Source organism: Tenebrio molitor, chromosome 3 (assembly GCF_963966145.1).
Source record: "Tenebrio molitor chromosome 3, icTenMoli1.1, whole genome shotgun sequence".
Taxonomy (NCBI): Eukaryota; Metazoa; Arthropoda; class Insecta; order Coleoptera; family Tenebrionidae; genus Tenebrio; species Tenebrio molitor.
The window spans coordinates 8,278,333-8,303,527 of record NC_091048.1 but is presented as its reverse complement, the minus strand read 5'-3'; the positions used below and the strand labels follow the sequence as shown (position 1 = coordinate 8,303,527).

Below are 25,195 nucleotides of genomic sequence, written 5' to 3'. Positions count from 1 at the left end.
TTTAGAACAGAAATATAGTTTAAAGTGGGATTTTAATTTTGTAATGAGACAAAAGTATGGAAATATTCAGTATTGATAGTTTTGGAAGAATGTAACATACTGAATAGCCATGGTTCTCAAATAAAGACTAGGAAGAACACCAACGCACAGCTCTGTTCTAGATTCGAAGGACTGATTTGTCCGTTGCACCACTACCTCTCAAGTAGAACGAATATAAGGGACTTGATGTGTGGCATTTGAATGGACTATTTTTTAATGAAAATCCCCCGCAGTAAAATATTTTACAATGAACAGGTAAGTTTTCATCTTGGATATCGGGTTGTATCGGGCGTTCAAATGAAATCCTGGGCTGAGTAGGCGTTGGAAAAATTAAACCGTTTAGAACAGTGTAAAGTTTGAATTTGCCGCTGTTTGACACGAATGACATTTGTTTATGTTTAAGCAGGATATAATTAAACATGTTTGTTTTCAGCAAAGGGTGCCCTTAGATATTTGCTTCGAAAATAGGAATCGTTACGTTATTCTATTTTTGATGTAAAACATTGCAAAAAAAAAAGAAAAATTCCTTGGCTCTAAATTTTAGGTTAGCTGTCAACATGCTCCAATTAATCTACGCTTTAAAAAATCACAACAATTGACGGTTTTCAACGCCTTCCTAGCCCAGGATTTCATTTGAACGCGCGATATATTATATGGGTAAAACAGTTAGCGAAAAGCAAAGAAAAGTAAAACAGCTGTGTGTTAAAGATGGGTGTTGTAAATCATGGCTAACCAGAATCGTGTAAAATGGACCAAGAAAAACATTTGGAGACTGTTTCATGGTGATTAATGCAGTTTGTGTAGAGTCAGTGAATACCTCTTGTTTTGATTAATATATTGTAATTTATTCTTAAATTTAATTTTGTTGCTTGTTATGAAGAATATCAGAAGCATTTTCCCGTTGAAGCAGCTGACCTACATTAACAAATGTTTTTTTGATCACACTATATTTCGTGAAACAGGAAATATGGGACAAAAAACCGAAAGTGGACATACTTCGGAAAATGTTCAAAGAGTTAGTGAGGTAAGAAAAATTAAACAGCAGACTTCAATTCATCGTTTTAATATCACGTAAGGATCTTCATTCTTATCGGTATCAGCAGTTCAAGATATACTCCTAGCTCATCTATCATTACATTTACCACTCTGCATAATGAAACAGGGTGATTATAAATGATTGTCCCATCGCAGTTGGCGTTGGTGACGTAGTTGAATGTGCCGCAAGCCTCATAACATGAGTGAGACCAGTATCGCCGATAAGTGGCGATACTGGTGGTAGGTAGTGGAAATCTGTCTACTAGTTTGTCTAACATGGCGAGGCTGCGCCACATCCAAAATTTGTGTGGTTTTCAACGCCAACTGCGATGGGACAGTCACTGTGTAGAATCAAGTAATTTTACGGATGAGGCATGGTTTAAGAGATTATCGAATTTTCTTTACATTTAAATAAGACAGCTGTGTGGGTAGCAATTAGCGAAAGGTGAATAAATTGCGCCTATATTTTTTTAAGCCAATAAATTTATTTTTATTTTGAATTACGATTGTTTGTGAATGAATGACACAATGATAGGTAGCAAGGTTACTTCCAACAAGATGGTCTAGCTCCTCATTGCACTTATCAAACTCTGACAATGCTGCAAGAATTGTGTGATACGGTACCTCATGTCATAAGTTTTCAATACAGCGATTCCTCTTCCTCCATGGTCTCGGGAGTTGACACCGTGCCACTTATTTTTATAATCATGCTTAAGAACTCCGTATTTTTAGTCCTAGTTATATATTATATTATTAATTATTAATATTAGTAACATATTTTAAAAAGGGGTGTTTCAACATCTTTTGTAATAAATATTTTATTAATTTAATTAAGTTAAAGATAGATATTGTACCTTTAGCAAAAATGTTGTATTCATCTGTTCTTACTGAAGTTCCAGATTGTAGAAATTTAGACCGTCCTGGTAATCTTGCTGCACAAGATTTTGTACACTCGTGGAATGATGGGTATGAAATCTGCTGTCTGCTAATTTCTGTGTTGAACTTTTTAAAATACTTAAAATTAATGCTGCATTTCGCACAACTCTGTTGGATCTTCTTCAGTATCATTAATGACATCATTTTGTTTTGCTGCAGTATGCGAGCTACGAACTACGAGCTACATTTTTATAACGAAGAAACCAAAGTGTCTATGTTGCTTGCACGATTTATCAGTCTTTAAAACATTTTCTTTTGGATGTCTTCCCGTTGGCAGCTTCAGAATTATGGCAATTTTCAGTGTAAAATAGGTATTATCACTTTGTTAGATTCTCCTGATAAAAATGAGAAAATGACTCACACCAGGAACTTTTTTTGCGAAACTTTACTAATGTTCTAGTTGAAACCAATTGTAATCTCGACATAATTGTAATGTTTGTCTTAAATTATTCTAAGTAACCCGCCATTACGAGCTCTTCCGGTGATTTGGGGCCATCTATATACAGGGTGTTATGAAAGTCCACCTACAAATTTTAATCACTTGTATTAATCAGCACAATAACCAGAATTTATTTATGATTTTCTGCAAACTGCTCTTTCTCTTATTACTTTCCCAGTAGAAGTATTTGAATGTACCGCTTTATAAGTAAAATAAATTCGGCAAATTCTAAATGTCACATTTTCAGGTTAGGTTGTTGGCTAAATCCTACCCTCACAAATTTTGCCAGTCTGTTCAACTCTAAAACCGGACGTATTTGTATTGAAAAATATAGATTTTTGGTGTTTATTAACTGTGATACATAAAACGAATACAAGGTGATTTGCGAATAATAATGAGCCTAACAAAATTTGTGATGCAACCAACAATACACGTCGCCCATAATTTCTTAGTTTGTGTTTTTATTGATTATTCCCACATATTGATTAAATTTGACAAATGTAATGCCGGGCATGTTGGCTATGTTTTATAAAATTAAAAGATATATTTTTTAATCCACATAATCGGATAAATGTAATGTTGGCTGCATTACAAATTTCGTTAGGCTCATTATTACTCATAAATCAGTGAATCACCCGGTATAACGAAAACTGGATTGAAAAACGCGAATAAAACGTCATTAATATCAGAAGTGACAGTTAATAATAAATTAAAAGTGGGCATCTGTTACAAAAAGGCGGCACAATATTTTTTTTTTCCAAAGCTGATTTGATCCGACAATCATTTATATCGCGCGTTCAAATGAAATCCTGGGCTGAGTAGGCGTTGGAAAAATTAAACCGTTAAGAACAGTGTAAAGTTTGAATTTCCCGCCGTTTGACACAAATGACATTATTTTGTTTATGTTTAATCGGGACATAAATGAACATGTTTGTTTTCAGCACAGGGTGCCTTTAGAAATTAATTTGCTCCGAGAACAGGAATCGTTAAGTTATTCTATTTTTAATGTAAGACATTGCAAAGAAAGAAAAAAGAACGATTTTTTTGCCTCTAAATTTTAGGTTAGCTGTCAACATGCTCGAATTAATGTACACTTTAAAAAAGCCGGTTTCCAACGCTTTCCCAACCCAGGATTTCATTTGAACGCGCGATATATATCCTGTGTATTCCTTCAAATATACTGTACATATTAAAGGTCTAATCGAGATCAGTATGCAGTGATTGATGTAGAGGCCAATCAACAGAATACACCTAGAATACAGAGGTGACCTGAATTTTATATCCACACTGCTCCAGATGGAATAAAGAGTTTTTGGAGCTTTAGAATAAATTAAAAATATTTTAATATAATTTATCGACGTAAATATCTTCTCTTTTTGTTCCATTTGCGATTAATTGAACTCATCAATTGTCATTTGTGCATTGCTCTTTATTTTTATCCAGACACTTTCTTTGAAAGTTTTTTTTTTTGCGATTTAGTCAGAACTGATTTAGGGTTAGATCGAGTTAGCGACATGTCAAAGTTGTGAAAGAAAGAAACTCGTTGCGTGGCTAAATAAAAACCGCTATGAGAAATCAACTTTGTTATGAAAATTATTTTAGGGTCTGCGTAGGTTGGCACTTTTACCCTCGGCTCGTATATTTGATTGATGGCCGTTTAGAGGATTGTCTGATGGTGTTCGATTGGCACCCCTGATTCCCAGACGTCCCCCAGGAATATCCCGAATACTCAAAGGAGACATCTTCAATAAAAATCCACCCTTCCAATTTCGAACTTATTCATTTATCTTCAAGTGCAAGCCGCCGCCGCCGCGCCTGATGTTTGCCCGATTGAATGGAATTTTTAATGTGGCCTCATGCTAGATGGGTTTTCTATTAACAAACTATAAGTTAATAAAGATCCGATCTCGCCGCCTGTATGGAGTCTTTTGTTTTTGTTAAAAGAGCAAAGAGTCTTTCAATCTCGAGGATTGCACTCGGAACTACTAAATTATTTGCGAAGCGAGCTAAATGTTCCTAATAAACTCCAGATCTATAAGATTACTCCGGTCAAGGGTTTAAAACGGCGATTAACTTCTCGAAATAATTTATGCTGATTACGGCGCGATCATAGACGAATAAATTTAATTGGAGTTTAAGCTCGGTCGGATCCATCGCGGCGAGTTTTAATCACTTCTCGCTAATAATAACAGCCAATGTTGACGTTGCTGTTAAGTTTTTATGGAGTTTACCTTCTTGGAACAATAATCCGAGGTATTTGTTAATTTGGAAGGGAAATCTCGCTCTTCGCGGAAGAGCATGCTTGCGATCCGTCGGAATGGAAAAATTCTTTCCAGTATTTATTACCATTCACGATCCGCCTTATATAAAATACAAAATGTCATACCTAATGATGAAAGATGGCGCCGCGTTTAGTTTAAAAGGATTTTTCAGTAGTTCCGGCCGATATCTGCTACACAAATCTGCGCTTGGTGATGAATAATTCATCAATGACCACGACTAGATTGATTTATAGAGAGCGGATTTCTAGTTTTTATGCTTTTTGTGGGGGTTATAAGTAGCTCAATACTTTTTGAGATGTGTAACAGACTTAAAATTTTGAGTCATTTGAGCCCTATTTTGTTATGCTTTTTTTGCTTTTTTTGCAGTTTTATGCATATTAAAATGTATATGCTTATTTACTGCCTTTTTCCTTATTTATAGGTATTTTTTCATTCTTTACTTATTAGAATTTTTATTGTTTTAACACGGAAAACATTCCGTTGCCGCAAGAAATGAAAAAAATTAATTTCTCGTTTGTCGTTGATGAAATGTGGTGGCAGCCAGGTTTATAGGAACTCATCTCTCACTTTGTTGTTGCGAAAAACCGGTTTAACACGATAACACTAGGCGAATTATTTGCTCCATATTTACCGATTCCCTCGTATTCCTTCTTAGAGTGCAGGTCATTGTTTCATTTCATTTAAAATTTAATTCAAAAATGCCAAAACCAAAATCTACGCCTGATGAGTGGATAAAAAATTTTCCAGAATTTATAATTGAAAATAATAAAATATTTTGTCGAGTTTGCGTTAAAACCGTAAGTATTTTTTGTGTAGTTACCTAATTCTCTAGTATTCAGAAAATATTATTTTAGATTCAAAGCGAAAAAAAATATAATGTTATTCAACATATGAAAAGCAACACTCATGTTGAACGAAGAAAAAAATTCGAGATTTCAAAATTTAAACAACAAACTCTACAAGAATCTGTTGCAAGCACATCACGGCAAAACGAACAATTTCAGTTTAACTTCGACTTATGTAGGATGATGGTTCAGTCCAATATACCATTCAAAAAGTTAGATAAAGGCCCATTTCAACAGTTTCTACAAACCCATTGCAATAGACACGTTCCGGCTGAGAGCACTCTTCGTAAAAATTATTTAGAGCCAGTATTTCGAGAAGTGTGTAACAAAATTAAACAACGCATCGGAAGTAACTACATGTGGTTTGCAGTCGATGAAACAACAGACAGTTGTGGAAGGTACGTGGCAAGTTTAATTCTCGGTATTTTAAAGGAAGATATTCCTACTAAAGGATATGTTGTCAGTTGCAAAGAATTGTCCAAAACAAACAGTAATTCGATTACCAGATTTGTTAATGAAAGTCTTACGTCTTTTTTTCTTCCAAATGCCGTACCAACGGACAAAATTTTGCTAATGATTTCGGATGCCGCTGCATACATGATTAAAGCTGGAACAAACTTAAAAATATTTTACGAAAAATTAATTCACTGTACATGTGTTGCGCACGGACTAAACAGAATAGCTGAAACTATACGATTAGAATTTCCTGTGGTAAATAAGTTAATTTCAAATGGTAAAAAAATTTTTGTTAAAGCCCCACTAAGAGTGCAATATTTTAAGGAAACATTTCCAACCATACCTTTACCACCAGAACCAATTTTGACCAGATGGGGAACTTGGTTAGAGGCCGCATTTTATTATAGTCAATATATTAATCAATTTGAAGAAGTAGTTACCGAATTTGTCGACGCTCCGTCGCAGTCAATAAGAAACTGCATAGATATTTTCAAAAATAAAGAGTTGCGACAGAATTTAGCTTTTCTAAAAAGTAATTATGAATTTGTATGTGAGACTATAACAAAACTAGAAAAACAAGGTGTTCCATTGGTTGACTCAGTGAATATGGTTCAAAAATTTAAAGAAGAAACTAACTCTGTGAGAGGAGCAGTTGGGCGTGTCGTATCTGAGAAACTCGACAATGTTTTAAACAAAAACACAGGTTTTGGTATTTTGTGTGACATAGCGCGAGTTTTACAAGGCGAATATGTGGAAAACTTAAACATCGATTCTACAATTATCCCCAAATTCAAATTTGCGCCAACTACAAGTGTAGATGTGGAGCGCAGTTTCTCCAACTTTAAAAATATATTGAATGATCGACGAAGAAATCTTACAATTAATCATTTAGAACAACTCCTTATCATTCATTGTTTCAAAGAAGAAGATTGAAGTTCAAGTAGTGTTTTCTAACCATAAGGAGTTGTTTTTTGTTGTATAAGCAATACAAAAATGTTATATTTTCATTTTTAGGAATTGTGTTTTATTATCTTGTTTTTATGCTTTTTAATGCTTTTTTGTTTAAAATAAAACTTTTTTATTCAGTATGTTATGCTTATTTAAGCGCTTAATTTTTATTTTTTTGTGCATATAAATCCGCTCTATATTGATTTATTTTTCACGTGTCTTACGATTCGTTTGTTAATAACGCCTGCTGTTATTAATAAATGTGCAAAGGAGATTTTTTAAATTTTAACTTAATTCCACCTTGTAGTGACGTCTTGGGAATTAATGAGCGCATACTTATCGACCTAAGGGAGAAAGACTTTCAAGAGTAAAAATTGTTACTGAAGAACTGGTCCGTAAGTACATAAATATTTCTCAACTTCACAACTTTAGTCAATTGAGCAATAATTTATTGTGAAGTAACAGAATGTTGCATTAGATACAAGATGATGCACAAGTAATAATGAGCGTAACATAATTTGTGATGCAACCAGCAATACATGTCCCCCATAGTTTTTTAATTTTTAGTTTGTGTTTTTATTGATTATTCATGATTTAATTAAATTTGACAAATGTAATATGAGGCATGTTGACAATGTTGTGTAAAATTAAAATATATATTTGTCAGCTCTATCCTACCTACAGAGTTGCCACATAAATTTTCGTACCTACATAGTTGTCATACTTATCCACAATCATTTTGAATGACCCAATAGGTGCAAATGGAATGTTGGTTGCATCACAAATTTCGTTAGGCTCATTATTACTCATGAATCACTCTGTATATGTATTGACATTTTTAACACATTTCTTTTTTTTCAATTTAGAAATTATTAATAATGAATGAAACGGTTGTCTTAGTGTAACGTGGGTGTAAATAATATATACTTTTAAGCTAAAAGCACCACCTTGCCTTCATTCGAATAAATGATAACATAAATACTAATTGTGCTTTAGTGTTTCATTAATTATTCTTTCTCATGTTAAGATATTCCAGTTTGTTGTATTTCCAATTTAATCAAAAGCGTTTCTAACTTAATTTTTTATTTTGAAATCCAGTAAAATTTTCCATTCTCCTTTTTGCTTGTTAAGTAGTCTCAGTAACCCTATATCAGGATCCAAATTTGTTTATTTATAATAAAAATTTACACGATAAAGAATTTATTATTATCGGTTACAATGGATAAATTAGGTTAAATTATTGTACAAAGCAGGGATATTTTCCATTTTAGTTAATAAAATTTTCATCAATTTACATCTTCCAAGTAGACGTGTTCTTCTGACCTTTGGTGAAGCCCCAGTAGTTGTAAATTTGAACTTAACTTTGTGGAATTTAGCCTCAAGGTGTTTCCAATCGAATTGTTATACACAGCTATTCATCATTTTGTAGACAAAAAAGTTTCTAAAATACAACGGGTCCCGGGTGATTGGGACAGTTAACTTTGACCGAAATGTTCAAAAACGAAAACAAATCTATAAAACGTTAATAATTGATTGTGTTTTTTGGACAATGTATGGTTATTTTGTGATGTCTTTTTAATCGCCAACGGAGGTCTAACAATGATTGAGCGAATACTTCTGGCGATCAAATGAACTAAATGCTTTTTAAAAGTTTTCGACCATTGATATGTTTTGGAAAGCAAAAAATAATTATTGCGTGTTATTTTTGTAAGTCAAATTTTCTGATAAAAAGTGTTTAACTTGGACGTGTAAACAATTACGAGGGGGATATTGATAAGTTTCTAGCCTTGTGTAAAAGAAAATCACATGTTTGCGAAAGATTATTATTTTATCTTCAAACGGTCGAAAATCGCGCCTTTGTGTATCTATAGAAATGGTTGATATGGTTTTCTTGTCACCGGACTTGAAACACTTCAAGTCTTAGGAGTTAAAATGTCCACAGGCGGCTCGACCGAGTCAAATGTAAGGTCATTTGAAGCATTTTTCGCTATTAAAAAAAAGTCTCCAAAAAAGTAAACTTCTGACTTTAGTAGACTTTAATATTATTTTCCAGTACTAATAACATTGCAAGAGAACTAGCAATTACTGGTGCCTTAAAATTTGAAAATAGTAAATTTAGAAATTGTCATTTTGCTGTAACTGCAGCAAAAGAAAATAAATAAAATAGTATATATCATTCAGAGTAGAAGGTCTTTTTGTGCTTCGCCCAGTTGCCGACCTCGACTTCAATTCCGTCTTCTATCTCTGGGCTTAGCACAAAAAGACTCACTTCTACTCTTAATGATACAGGGTTATTCACGAGAGGGGTATGTCTGAATTTCTTTTTGTCGCAACCCATTATACACATTGCAACAATATCTTGATTTCAAATTTTGAAAATAATTATAACTGAATCCACGACGGCTCTTAGTCCTGTCTCTTTGACGTTAAAGCAAGAAATCTTTGTCAATTCGAAAAAATTGTTTTTACAATAACGACGAAAAGACTGATATGATCCTCATTTTGGAGAGCGTGGAAGGAATTCTGTCGCCGCTGCGGGTGTTTCCAAGCCGATAGTAGACACTTCGAACACCTTTTACATTAACTTAATTTGTTAATTTATTTGTTGAATTTTGATTAAATACAGGTTATCTGCCAATCTGACATTTCTGACAAATCTATTCAACTTACTTTGATTTCTAATTTAAAAGAAATAACACATTTGATTTAATAGTCACTGCCATTGTATTGTTGGTTGCGGCAAAATAAAAATTCAGAAGTACCCCTCTCGTGAATAACCCTGTATAATCTTCTATTTTTTATTAGTTCATAAACATTTTAAATTTTACATTTTACCGTTTCTTGTTTTCATTTTCATTTCAAAAACTATTATAATACATACAATAACTTGGTGAAATCTAATAGTTAATCTAATAGTTAAACATATTATTGATTAAAGTTTCAAATAAATACATAGTATACTCGGATTGTCTTGTCATTATTATCATCTTATTGCCACTAAATAAATAAAACATTCTGATCCATATTGTGAACTACTTGCAAGTCTATTAATATTTTATAGTTACGAGCAATGTTCGAACCTGTCCTGTCCTTGTATTGATTTATCAAATAATGTGAAACGAAGACACTGACACGGCCGTAAGCAATTAATTGTAGTGTTGAGTGCCAATGAAGCCCGATGATGCGATATCGTGCGCCTAGCCCATTTTGAACAATTTATATTCTTCTCGGCTATTGGTGCATGTTAAAATTTGAATTGAGCGATCGCTTGACATTCTCTCTAAATTTACTGTTCCAGTTTGAGCTCTTTGTTAAACCATTATAACAATGCATCAGTAATATATTAATGTGTTGATGTGTTTCCATGCAGTAATCATTACACAATCTAACTGTTGTATTTTAATCGACTGTGTCTTCGCAGCTCGTTGAGAGATTATCAAATGTGTGATAATTAGGTGGATTTGACAGTTCGTTGTGAGCATCTTATTTGAAAATTTGAACCAAAGTAAACAAATGCGTAGGGGAATGTTTTCTTTGGGCGTTACATGACTGGGAAGGTAATTAATTCATTCATCCGAACTTGGGACAAGTATTGGTTAACCTGATCGTTAAGCTATTCCTCAATGAACACCCACAAAATCTCGTGTCGGGATTGTTATTAAAACAATCTGGACCAAATACGTGGCGTGTGGGAAATGCTGGTTAGTTCCGAATTGTGCAAAATTCTACTACATAATTTTAAATAACTATTTTTAAAATAAATTTGAACGGTTTTCTAGCTGAGCGTCGTAGGAAATAATTTTATTCAAAAGAGATTATGTAAATTACTTTGATGTTAGATGCATTAGCCGTGGCTCATAAATAATGATTATTTACAATATTCTTGACAAACATAAGAGATTATACAATTATACCTTTCCGAAGGCTAACAATTAGATATTTATAGCAAACGTTATAATTTTTAATCGTATTTTAGTGGTCTGGGGCATACTGTTCGGAGACTATTATTTGTAAACGATCAATAAATGTTATAAATAGCTGTTCCATATAGAGGCGTCCCAAAAATCACCTGAGGAGTTCATAGTGGTGGATTCTTAAAATAATCCGAGACAATAATGTGACTAGTTATGTCGAGACGTCAATCGTTTTCAACTAGAAGACTAATAAAATTTTGCAAATAAGTTCTCTTGTGCGAGGCTTGTTATTAATACAGGGTGTATCTGAAATACGTGTGTTAATTTTAACCAGTGGAAGAACTCGCCAACTTATGAAACTTTCTCTGCTTATAACTTTTTGCAAAATTCGCAAAAATGTTGCACTAAATGAATTACGGAATTGACAATAAGACGAATATTTAACAACGAAACGTCATATGACAGGACCTGACGCCAACCTAACAAAAAATATCTTGGCTTGCTGCGTGTTTGAAACAATCGTGAACGGCTAATAACTTTTTTGACAAGGCTCTATTTCTATAACGACCATTTTTAAACATAGGCGGGTGTACATTGTGATGGCTAATCTATTCCACATTTTAAATCAATTTGAGACGCTTTTTCGTAAAAAATTCAAATAGAAAAAACGTTGCATTTAACAAGCTCTGTTGCGTGTTAGAATTAACAAACGCATTTTAGATACACCCTGTATATACCTATTAATATTACAAATAGACCATGGAAATAAAATCTTCACGATAACCGTACCTACTTAATTTATTAATATTATTCGTCAATTGGTTGTCAGTCACCTTCTCATCTTTGCTGTTATCAAATTTTTTAACATCTCAATATCGTGCGTTCAAATAAAATCCTGGTCTGGGAAGGCGTTGGAAACCGTCAATTGTTCTGCTTTTTTAAAGCGTAGATTAATTGGAGCATGTTGACAGCTAACCTAAAATTTAGAGACAAAAGTATTTCTTTTTTTTTGCTATGTTTTACATTAAAAGTAGGATAACTTAACCGAATGGAATCTATTCTCGAAGCAAATATCAAAGGGCTGAAAACAAACACGTTCAGTTAAACGTAAACAAATGTCATTCGTGTCAAACGGCGGGAAATTCAAACTTGACACTGTTCTAAACGGTTTAATTTTTCCAACGCCTACTCAGCTCAGGATTTTATTTGAACGTGATATAACCAGATACTGCAGAAGCCCAATCAAAATGGTTATTTATTGAAGTTTTTTAATTTCCATTCTAATTTTTTCTGCAGAATTTTTAGTCCACTTTGATATATTTTTGTACCGTTTTTCAGTTTTTCAATAATTTTGGTTGACAGTTAACGGTCAAAATATCTGTAAATGAAATACATAGTTCAAATTAACTTTGTTAGATTGTAAAAGCGCAAAATAATTACTCTTATTAATATTTATGGTTTTCGAAATTTTTAAAATAAAATTCTCAAAGAACATCTCAAAGGTGAAGTAGAAACCGCAGCATTTAACGTTACTTTCCTGAAACGATCAGTTTAATTTGCAATCCCTTGCAAGTGTCTTATTTGAAAATTTAAACTGACGTAAACAATCCTGTCGGATGTTTTCATTAGGTGTCCCGTCAGTTGCGAGATAATTAGTTAATTGATCCGGCCCTGTCTGGGCCGAGTGTTGGTTAACCTAATCGCTTAAGCTATTCGTAAGTATCCTCAATTCAACAAATCCCCACATCATCAATCCGGCTCTGCGTTAGATAAACCAAAAGACTTGTCTAATGGGATTACAGAAGACATTAAACACTTGCTCTTTACTCTTCTTGTCCATGAAACATCAACGGTTTAGGCCGTCAAGTGGAACCGTCGAGTGAGTCAGACCCACTCGTATTTCCGGTTCCATTTAACCGCCATCCACTACCTGTTCAGCCGTATTTTTTTTAACGGAAGTAAAGTGTTTAAGGGGTAAGGTGTTTCTTCTGTCAACAAACTCAATCTTTATGAGTGTTACGCTATTAAGTTCGCTTGGTTTTCCAAGTGCGGTACAAATTTAGATTGATGAGTGGTGGTAGCATGCTTAGAAAACGTAATGTAATATTTAAATATAAATAATTTACAGTAAAGTATTTTGACAAATAATATGTTTGTATCAGTAGAAATGAATATGTTAACTTAAAAAAAAAAATTCTAATTAACATTCTTTTTGAATTATTTTATAAAGTTCCAGACTCTATTTTAGACGACTTTTATGAAATTTTATTAAAAAAGTTACCTAAATGATTGATCAGTTCTGTTCTGAAACAATATTTTTCAAGACTAACTGAAAGATATTGTTGTTCCAACAAAATAAGTACGGAAGCAAATAACATGCAAAAACTTCATTTATTCTTTTCTGCTTCCCAAATTATAAAATCGATAAAATTTTTAATGAGAATTAATTTGAGTAATTTGTTTAACAACTAAATTACAAAATTCAAGGCTTTATTTAAATGCAAACATAGCATACTTTATCGTTTTTGCTGCAGAATCTGTTAGATGGAAGACTTTTGCTATATGTTCAGCTTTATTATCTCTAATGATTTCCAGCTAACAACACAATATAAATTACAAGAACTTTATTTGGTAATTGTTCACTTTAACTACTTCTGGAATTTTCGCGTTTTTTCTGGCTAGACAGCCTCAGGACGTCCTCCTACATCATTTCCCACCAATCAAACCTTGTGCAAATGAGAATTTTCCTTACCCTTTAGTTATACTAAGACTTAGCGCGACCTTGAAACACAACAAGAGAGAAAAAAAAGGCATTTGCACAAGGTTTGAATGGTGGGACACGATCTGGGAGGACGCCCTGAGACTGTCTAGCCAGAAAAAACGCGAAAATTCCAGAAGTAGTTAAAGTGAACAATTACCCTTTATTTGAATAACAATACTATCGTTCCAATAATGTGTGTAGCCAGAATGAATTAAATATCATAAATAAAATGTAAATAATAAAACTAATAAATCAAATATATGTGTGTGCAGTCATGCACAGGCTGTTTGTTTGTTGCTGCGTTGAACAAAAAAATCATTCGACCACATCTCATCGAAAAATAGGTTATTTACACTACGAGAGAGGAAGGTAAAGCTTTCGTTCACGCAAATTGCGTGTTCGTCCAAGAAGCGCAGCTGAGTAGACGATACAATTCAAGTGAACGAAAGCGGCCTTACTCTCGAGTGCTGTATTTGGTTTTGTTCGATACCTGACATACCTCATTAAAAAGTGAGTCTGTAACTTTGTAATCAAATTTTAAATAAAATAAATAAATCAGATGTTCGGAGGATGGATCTGTTGCTATTGAAAAAAAATAAAAATAAATACAAAATAAACACGTTGTGGAAATGGATGACGAAGAATTATATGTTCCTGATGATGTCCTGGAAGAGGTAAGTACCAAATGTTGCCTACAAAATCAAAATTACGATACCAAAAAGAATTGGAAAAATTTACACAATGGCAGACCGAGAAACAAGAATAGATGAAAATGTTATGATGGCATATTTTAAAAATATAAGAGCAGCATCAGCCTGGTCGCGGTATTCAATGTTGAAGAGTACACCGTTTGCATTTCAAAACGTTGACATCTCCAGGTAATAGGTTTTTTAATAAGCTATTGGTTTTAGTATAATAAATACAGGTTCAGCAGTCTCACCCCCTTTTTGAAAACAAAATGTAGAAACTATCAGCCGAAAAAGCTGCAACTTTTTCAAGAAACCATGTTTGCAAGTTTTTACTGGAAGCGGCGGACCAAGAGTGGATACTTCAGAAAATTGTACTAATGATGGGCATATCTGGTGGTGATGAATAGTGTAAAATGATGAATTGTTATAGTTATTATTCGTTACTATCGAATTTTAATTATGCGTGAGCGAAAGACCATGAACGGAAGTGAAACCTTCACTCACTGGTAACTATGGATACAGACTCACTTTCTAGGGAGGTATCGAACAAAAATATTTCACCAACGATGTGAAGAAGATGATACAGAAGAAACTTGTTTATTCGTTGGAAGAATATTTTAATTAGTGATAGTGGTTGTGAATAACTTAGTTTCTTCTCATCTATGTCACTATTTGTGGCTTTATAGAACCAAATTAATTTTACAATTGTGTTTTTTCTTTCCCGACGAACCCCATGCTGTATGTTCTTAGCATATTTTTTATTATTATTGTCTTAACCCTCCACCACCCGGCGGCATGGCAATTTTGCCGGAGTACATACACTATTACGGATAATACTATCAAGTAATACTGCAGTGCTTATCAACATAATTACCGGCGTCTCGCCTCCACATTTTGACTTTTTTGTGTTTTATGTTCTGTGTCAGTGTTAAGAAATTTCCTCACGATATGACATGAGTATAATAATATACCTTTTTGAATTTCAACTACCAATGTATTCTCTAAGTCCAAAATTTTTAAATTTTTAAAAAGAGATTGCGGTACTATTCCCGTTGCTGAAATTATAAGTGGTAAAATCGAATTTTTTTCTAAACACCAAAGATTTCTCATAGCAACGGAGAGTTCTAAATATTTATTAATTTTTGTATTATATGTCTGTGTTATATTGTGTGAATTTGGAACAGCTATATCTAAAAGATATGCTTGCTTTTGTTGTTTATTTAAAATAATAATGTCTGGTCTGTTATGCTGAATATGAATGTCAGTTAAAACTGTACGATCAAAATATAATTTGCAATAGTCATTTTCCAAACAACTTTCTGGTTTATAAATATAATGTGGTTGTGTATCCTTTAATAAGTTGAATTTGACTGCTAAATTCATGTGTATAATTTTAGCGAATATATCATGACGTTTTTTATATTCGCTTTGAGCCAAAACGGTGCAAGAAGAAATAATGTGTTCAATGGTTTCCCCTTCAGTTCCGCAAATCCTACATTTATCAATGATCGATTGTAAACCGCATATGTGTTTTTTATAATTTCTTGTATTTATAACACGATCTTGTATTGCAAATATAAAACCCTCAGTCTCAGGATGAATATTTGATTTTTTAAGCCATGCATGAGAAACCTGAATATTGATTTCTGGTTGTTCTAGTTCTTTAAAATATCTCCCATGTAAAGACTTCCGTTTTATATTTGCTATAGTGTCAGGTATATTCGGCTCAACAATATCTGAAATTATATTATCACTTAAATTTAAAGGTGTGTAACCTTTATCCGCTGAAACCAAAGCATTAAAAAAAGTGTTATCATGAGCTCTATTGAGAAAATAATTTTTTAGTGAAGCAATTTGATTGTGTTGTTATTACTATAAAAGTGGCATCGAGACCGGATTTATTTATCATTAGGGATATTTGTATCAAGTCTGATAATCCCTGTACATTTTTTGTAGCATCATTTATTTTTTATAGGCCGACTTTTTATTCAGGTTGGAATTTATTTATTCAATATGAATGAAGCAGGGAAGTAATAAGAGAAATCAGTTTCCATGACAGGCACCATATCCAGATGCTGACCGCGCCTTATTTTGCTCAGCTTCATTTATTGTTATTACTATTATTATTGTAAAATGAAGTATTTTTTATATTCTAAGGTCAAAACCTTTTCGGATACTTTCAAATCTTGTCTCAGTTTTCTGTATTTATTTCTCACAAGAAAAATTATCGCTTGTAACATCTTAAACCTTCTCTTGTGAAATTTACGACTGGAAAACTATGCATTTCAACGCCATCCGTCGTGAGAGATGCTACAATATTATGTACAGCCACAACACCACAATAAAAAATCACCTCAAAGTTTTTGAGCGAATATTTTCTTATTCGTCTATGTATAAACGGTTAAACAGAAAAAAGTAATTAAAGAATGATTGAAACTGAAAATAGTCAGTTTAGTCAACGTCAACAGGTTCCGAGTAATCCGGAATACTCTACTGAGCAGGTTACTCATGCATGAAATTACTGAATATCTAATATCCAAACAAAGAACATTAAGTGATTCTACATATTCGCCAAAATTGAGGTAAATATCAATATAAGATCCTAGTGGAGAATATCTAACGACATTTTAAATAATAAATGCGGAGAATAAACATTACATAGATAAACTGAATGTATATTATTTATTTAAGAAATAAGAGTGCATATTTTTAATGCATCGGTAAGTAGAAACTTCTTACATTTAAAATGTAACGTGCCATTAATAAAAGATGAAACACACGCCACAAGTTAGAACCCTGGAGAGATGCAGAATTAATAAAATATGGTAAATGAATTTATGCTGATTAGTTACAAGTTGTTTACGCTAATGAAGTTATAAAAAATTGCTAACGATTTTGGAAAGACCAAAAAAACCTTTTTAAAGATATGCAATAAATTTTTTTCGTATTATCGAACAAGTTTAATAAAATAAATAATTAAATCTGATTCAAACATATTTAGAGGGCATTAAATTCTAAATTGCGCAGAGTTATAATTCATTTGAAAATTAAGCACACATTTTTTTAGAAAAATTAAATAGTTATTTATGGCACTAGTATGTTAGAAGGCATATAAGTCACGTAAAAAAACAGGTGAACCACGAGTTGAAAACGAGTGGTTTAGTTTTCTCAAGTGACTTATAGCTGCTAACACACGTGTGCCATACATAACTTTATCCAACACCTTCAAAATATCGTTGAAAATGATGACAATTGTGACATTTTTATTTGACAAATTAATTTAACCGACGATGCGAGAATCAGTTCAAGCTTTGATTCCGATTACCATGGCAAAACATTTTTTTTAGATAACTAGTGACTTATATGCTACTTTATTTGTTTATAATCACCATAATCACTATTATACAACGTGTAACAGAAATAAGTACATTCATTTTAACTGGTAATAGAACTCGTCAAAAGGAACAACTTTTCTATCTACCATTTTGCCGAAAAACGATGTTTAATTCCAAAAAAAAAATTGGAGAGATTTTTCACTAAAATAACCCTACGCCACTAAATACTGCAATGGCTAATTGAGATCAGCGCTAATATGAAAAAACCATCCATTTTCATCCAGAAAACGTGTTTTAACGCCGAAATCGAAATTCAAATAAATCTACCCGTATAGCAAAAAATCCACTTCCTAAGAATCTGGTTGTTTCACGTTTTTAGGTAGCTTAGTTTTGGAGATATGAACGGTTTTAGGAAAATCTTTCCTATTTTTTTAAGCCATTACGCAACGTTTTTCGTCAAAATGGCAGAGAGAAAAGTTGTTCCTTTTGATGAGTTCTATTACCAGTTAAAATTAATGTACTTATTTCAGAAACACCCTGTATATGAGGTGTTGGATAAAAGTAATGTTTTACCTTGCTACTGTTTTACAGATTTTCATTAACAAAATATTGTTAATACATATTTTTATTAATGCGTTCACTTAGATTACTTAGATCAGAATACGTTTGTCACAAGCAGAACAATTTTAGATTAAATTATTTTCAATTTTACTCTACAAGAAAAATTAAACATTTTTTGGTTTAGAATCTAATTGCATGAATTATTTTGCTGTTGTCAACAAGATTGTCTAAACTGTTTCCATTGCAGTCACAGAGCTTTTGATTATTATGCACTTAACGATTTAGACATTTAGAGCATTCCAAAGTTTGGTTTTTGGTTCCATTCTTTTACGATAGAATCACAATTTGCAATGGCGGTGGATTTACAATTGCTTGAAGCTCAACTTTCTCGCTTTACTTGTTTTATCACTTCACCTATTCATTAAAATCAATGTTTTAGGACCACAATACTGAATGGATTTTATTCACATTGTTACTTATACCTTGTGTAAGTTTCTTTGTAAATTTCATCACAAGATTATTACTGTTGCACGCTAAGTTTTATTTAGTTTTTAACGTGTCTCACGTAATTATTTAAGCGGAGCAAGTTTTTAATTACTGGGAAAATTCATTATTGTTATAGCGGGCTAATAAATTTTATTCTCTTGATTAATTCCGTCGGAAAAACGTGATAAGAATTTATCTGAATATTAGCGATTACGCCAGCGATGTTGTTCTCCTCCTAATTGTTCGGAAATAACAAAGCGTTAACATATCACAGTTCATTTACTCGAGCTCGTGCGATTTCATAAAAAGTGTCTGAAAGAATTAAGAACAGTAAAACTCTTTACGGTTAGTTGTTCACTGCGGGTCTACTCAACTGTGTAAACAATGACAATACAAGTCGGTAAAAAGCGCTTCCTACATTACTTCCTCGCTGATTAAAATAATTCAACAAATTTTTCATCCTATACGAGAATCCAATCTTGGCTGACGTTTCTCTCATAAATTTGCTGTTTGTTCATCCTGTGTGTAATACTAGGCCAGCAATAAATTTTATTCGAATTAAGCAAGCAGTAGATAGTTGTACACTACCTTCCATTACCGAGATGCAGGATTTTTGGTTGGTAATTGTGGAATTTATTACAAGAGTTATTAATTACTGAACAGTTCTGAACTTACCTGTTAATAATGATTAAAATAAAAATATAGTAACTAGGTTTTTTAATAATGAAATAATTCTGGATAGGTGATATTCAACTATTATATACCAAGTGCACGCCAAATATCTGAATATTTCGCGACTACGCGTAATGCACGAGCACGAGGACGGTAAATAAAACAGTTGGTCAGCCAAAAAGTCTAATATGGTAGATATTTTACAGTGCTCCAACTAAACAGGCACTCGGCTTCGCCTCGTGCCTGAAACCTAGTTTTCGCGCTGTAAAATACTACCGTACTCTAATGTAAAAAAACTAAAACGCCATTGCGTGTGCATAGAGATGTCCTTTTGACTAATTATTATATCAAGGATTCAATATAGACTTCTCCTTGTTAAACTCCCCATTAATTATAGAATTACTTCATTCTGTTAGTATTGACACCACCGTCTATCAATGGAAACACATTTAATGCCTTTATTGACTTTATTATGTCTTTACAATGCTCGCATGTGTCGGATTCATTAATCGTAGATGATTTCAACGTACTGAAATGCTGAGCTGGTTGCACATAATAAAACTAGATAAAAAATCTTCAATAACAACAACAGACTCCCATTACTCTACTAAAGATATTTGAATATTTAACATTGTACAACGGCTCTTTAATAAATAATCTGAATTCTATTATGTACGAGAATGTAGATATAATTGTTCTGCCTAGGATCTCGTTAAGAATTTCCAGAGCAAATTGCAGACATACGAATACGTTTATTAACGCCTCAAACTAATGTGGTTGTAGTTCCATCAATTAAGTTTAGATTGACCAACTACAATTCAATTGGGAATGGCAATGACTGATTGATTCGTGAACCGACTTTAAAAATTAATTTTACATAACATAATTTTTGACAGCTAAGTACTTGTTTCTCCTTTATTCTTAATTATTTAAATTGTGATTTTTTTAACAATTCTCTATGAAAAATCACAAATCTAATGAAATCGCAATTCAACTAAAAACTGGAAATGATCAAGTTGTGTTAACAATTCCCACAAGCAATGTAGTTAAAATCAGATTGCGCATAGCAATTAGTCCAATTATTCCATCTCCAATTAATTAGGCAAACATTTGTATAACTATAATAATTTACCAATTTCTGCTAGGCGGAGTTCGGTCTAAAGTTGCTCCAGTTTATATTTAGAAGAGGTAGTTTTTTTGTCGTATATATCTACCAATGGCCAGGGATCTCTTTAATTTGCGTCAGAACACTTGTTTGAGTATTGTAAGCTTTTTACGCGGTGCTCTCAATTCCGGTGTATGATTTATGTGGGAAATAGTCCATTACAATCCTGAAACATGCACTGAACAGAGCGGACATTATAAAAGAACCAAAAAGTCGATGAAAGGTGGCAAAGCCTGGAGCACACAAAGAATTCAGACAAAGCTCTGTGCACCGAGTCCAACACTATTCAATTTGTGTATTGCAAAGGCTGAAAAGTTTTCCTCACAAGAACAAGTAGGTGGAAGAATAGACGATGGTCGCCCTACTGAACCCAGAATTAGTAGCCCGACGTAAGAATTTATGACCTGAGGAAAATGTCAAAAAGCACTCCATTCACAAAATTGGGTTTAATTTAAATTGAATCTAAATTTTTCTCGACTATTTCCTTCAAAAAATCTAATCTAATCAGATTCACTGATTGCAATTCAAATTTCGCAGTATTTTAATTCGGCTAATTTTTTTTAAAGAAAGAAATGAAAAATATCACGGAAAATTTGTTAAATGCATTTTCGTGTTTCGGTGAGTTTTTTTTTCAGGAAATAATCCGTCAAAATACTCCTCGTGCATGTCAAATTGTGGAGCTCTCTCGTGTCCATCCGCTTAGTGGAGGAAATTATTTTTTGGTGCTAAAAATCTTTAACAATAAAAATATTGCTGGAATTTGCATTAAAAAAATAGTACTGCATTATTTTTATAAATGCTGTGATTTCTTAAATGTTTTCTTGTTAGATGTGAAGGTTTATTATGTTTCCTGTTAAGATTCTAAGCTAACATAACAACAACAAAGGATATTGTCCTGCATTATTAAGCAAGTTGATACGATTGAACCTAAGATAGCATTATGTCTACGTTGCTTCCTCAAGTAAATCCAATTTGCCTAAATGCTCACGGGGACGGGTGCAGTGAAAATATTATGCAGTTATTTGGGGTTAAACAGAAAATCGATTTACGATTTATTTAAAATATATTCTGATCTGTAAATTTTTACTTGAAAGGTCTCGATGCATATAATATCAACATACTTGGTAAAGTATATTTTGCACTTTCCGTCATTTCAGAGCAGTACAGCAACTCACCCCTACGGGAACTCTATTTTGGATGCTTTCATAATTTAATTAAGTATGGTATTTGTCACTGGGGACAGTTTGGTGAGCCTTTCAGATTTTTTTTTGCAATAAAGGGTTGCTAGGATACTGGTCGGCTTAATACCTTCTTATTGAAATGTTTTTCACGACTTAACGATTCTCATCCTTTCACATATACGAATTTGTTTGTTTTGTCTACAAAAATCAAATACAATAGAAATTGAACCGACGCGACTATCTGTAGAGTAGGTACTAGATAAAAAGATAGTTTGCTACGAGATCGCACTTAACAGTTAGGTTTGTATCAGAAAACTATTTACTATTTTGGATGTAAGTTTTTTAATGCACTCCTAAATGTGCCCTAAATACCAATAGGAATTTTTAGAACACGTGTAAAGTGACTTTTGTTAACCGAAGGATAAATTTTTGTTAAATCAACGAATATAAATTTTAAATTAGTTATTTTGAACAAAAAGTGATGATTTTAACTAAAAAAGTTACCTGCCCAAAAATGATCTTGATTTTGATCGAGCCTCCCGGACTATTAGAAAAATTAAGTGCCATATAATTAATTATTTGTTGGATCTCTTAAAAAATGAGTTCAGTTCAGTGTAATCAGTAATCACGATACAGTAAGACTTTTGGACTGGTGATTTTTTCCGCAGAAATTATATTTTATATTATTTATCTACTTTGACTTACAAATAGGCTCATTATTGTACCGAAAACAGTAGTCGGTTCATGGAATAGTCCTCCGAATACAAATTATGTAGACTATTTTTCAAACTGGTTTCACTCATTCAATTGTGCTTGGGAATCTCACTCGTGCTGACGCACTCGTGGATTCATTCCCAAGAACAATTGATAATTCGTGACCAGTTTGAAAAATAATCGACATAATTTGGACTACTCGTGGTGTTATAAATGATTATTTCATTCATCATCGTTTTCGACCAATCGTAAGGCTTTATTTTTTGGATTATAGTGATAATTCGATAATTCGTCAAGTAGGTTTCTCAGATGTTTTCAATCCTATTGCTAAAGTAATAAAATAAATACTGTTATCAAATGGTACTGTTTAGTTTTTAGTGAAATAATCAACTAGATTAACACTCATTTTTGTTGCTATTAAGAAATCTCACTCGTGAGATTTCTATAGCAACAAAGATTCGTGCATTTAGTTAAAATTACCATCACTTATTAATTAATTACTGTTGAAAATGGCCATGCTGTTTCTCACACCTCATTTACGCAAGTTTAAATTATTTCTTAAGCAAATTTATTTCTCTTCACAACATTAGGTATTAAATTTAAGTTTTTGTAGAGAATATGGGTCAACCTGGCAACATTAAACTGTCGTTTAAGTTGTGCCAACTTGTGTCCTCGTCAGTTCCTATATAGGATTGTAGGGATATTTATTGTTTAATCAACCTAAGTCAACAGGTGGTGGATCTTTTACATGTGAACAGGCTATACATACAACGTCAATAAGCAACTTCTTAATCTTATTTTCCTGCATTCCTGTTATCTAGCTGTCGTTTATGCAATACATACTGCTACAAATTAATAAAATAAATATCCGATTGTACAGTTTTTTTGACAACTGACATATTTTAATAATAAAACCCTATTTAAAAATTACCATTTTCCTATTTTTTTCTGTCGCTGTCTTATTTTATTTGACAATTATCGGTGCAGTTCCATCACAGATAATTCCAAGGCTGACTCGGATTTAAATTAAAGTACCTATTACACAAGCTGAATTCAAAAACAGAGGAAGTCCTGCCCAACCGCGCCATTTCATCACCTGGAAGTACCAGAATATGCTAATGAACCGAGTGTTACGTTTTGTCCATTAAATTTATTACGATAAAACCAAAGAGGCCAACATAATTTCTGCAACCGAACTGATTTGGACAGATGTAAAATTCAGAAATTTCTGACCGTCCTAAATGTGAACCAATTTAGACCAAAAGACGTGCCAGAGCTTGTAGAAAAATTTAGCAAAAACTAAGATTTTTTTCACAGTGATCTTTTGATAGGAAGGAATTGCAGAAAAAACAGTTTTCTGGGATTTATTCGAAAAGAACAATATTATCCTTAAAACAATTCTGATCTTTCTGAGCTTAAAAATGTACGTAAGAATTATCGAGACCCTTTTCTAAAGCTTATGCCTATTGTGTGTTTGAGCAGCAAAACTGTCATCATCAGAGTGGCGAAGAATATCGATGAAATTGAAATGTGAATGAATTGTGTAATATGTATATCACCTTTTAAGTCCTTCATGGAAAAATTGATTCTTGGGCTTTCTAAGTTCAAAATTTAACGTAGAATCTAAATATGAAATCAAAATGGGGCCTTTCCATTTCCGGTATTTCCGGAAGTGTCGCCATTTTGAAAATACATAATTTACTTGAACTTGGAGGAGTCGATTATAGTCACTACCAATTTTAAAATTAAGACGATTTTGAGAAATCAGAAAGTTGCTATCGAACGGGCTACGTGAATCACCCTGTATGATTTTGATGTTACCGTGAGATCATTTAAATTTATAATTAAAGTTGGCTATGACTTTAAAATTAGATTGGCCACGCCACTGACATCTTGATTTGGTTTGTCAAAGTGGCGCTTCAAAATTCAATACAGAATATGAAACTACGAGTTAACAGTTGTATCAAACACCTGGCTTGGATCTCGCCGTTTCATATTTGGTATTGAATTTTAAAGCGTCATTTTGACAATTCAAATCAAGGTGTCAGCGGTGTTGCCAATATAATTTTATTTTTCACTTTAGTATAATTGCATGATAACTCCTAGGATACGAAATACGTAAACATGTCCATAACAACCGGGGAATAATAACAGGGCGTAATAAGAATAAGCGGGCGTAATGAATTCATAACGCCCTCATCAATTCATAATTGGAAAGATGCCAATTTTTTTTTTTTTAAGAAGACGTATAGTGAAAAATAAAATCTTGTATGCACCACGGCGTCACCGAATGATTACGCCCATCGAACGATATCCATCTCTCGGGCTAAAGCCCTCGAGCTGGATTCATCATTCTCCGGGCGTAATCATCGTTGTAACGCTCTTGGTGCATAAATAGCTATTAAAGTCCCGCTTATTCTTATTACGCCCTGTTATTATTCCCCGGTTGTTATGGACATGTTTACGTATTTCGTATTCTAGGAGTTGTCATGTAATTATACTAAAGTGAAAAATAAAATAATTTAATTAAATATGAACAAATCATAAATAATTGTGAAATAATACTGCCAAGGCATCACACCATGAGTATTACCATACTATATTTTTTGTTTTTATTTATGTGCTGTTCAGCAATTTTAAGTTCCTCTCGGATGTTATTCTTTATCAAAAATAACATAAAATTAATTTAATTTATCAAAATCCGTTCACATAGGAGAAAATTCTCAAATTCTAATAG

At 32.8% G+C, this 25,195-nt stretch overlaps 1 protein-coding gene and 1 long non-coding RNA gene across 2 annotated transcripts in view; one reads left to right on the top strand and one right to left on the bottom strand.

Annotated features, from left to right (window-relative positions):
• The window catches only part of LOC138125374 (uncharacterized), a 228,420-nt gene that overhangs the window by 100,268 nt on the left and 102,957 nt on the right, over nt 1–25,195 (bottom strand). The window lies entirely within an intron of this gene.
• LOC138126342 (uncharacterized) lies at nt 4,963–7,118 on the top strand. The gene is made up of 2 exons (XM_069042103.1): nt 4,963–5,528; nt 5,586–7,118. The coding sequence occupies exons 1-2, from the start codon at nt 5,430–5,432 to the stop codon at nt 6,963–6,965; spliced, it is 1,479 nt and encodes a 492-aa protein (XP_068898204.1). The 5' UTR covers nt 4,963–5,429; the 3' UTR covers nt 6,966–7,118.

Coding starts and splice junctions, on each gene's coding strand:
- LOC138126342 (XM_069042103.1), top strand. CDS start 5,430: ATGCCAAAACCAAAATCTACGCCTGATGAGTGGATAAAAAATTTTCCA. Junction 5,529..5,585: donor GTCGAGTTTGCGTTAAAACC/GTAAGTATTTTT, acceptor ATATTATTTTAG/ATTCAAAGCGAAAAAAAATA.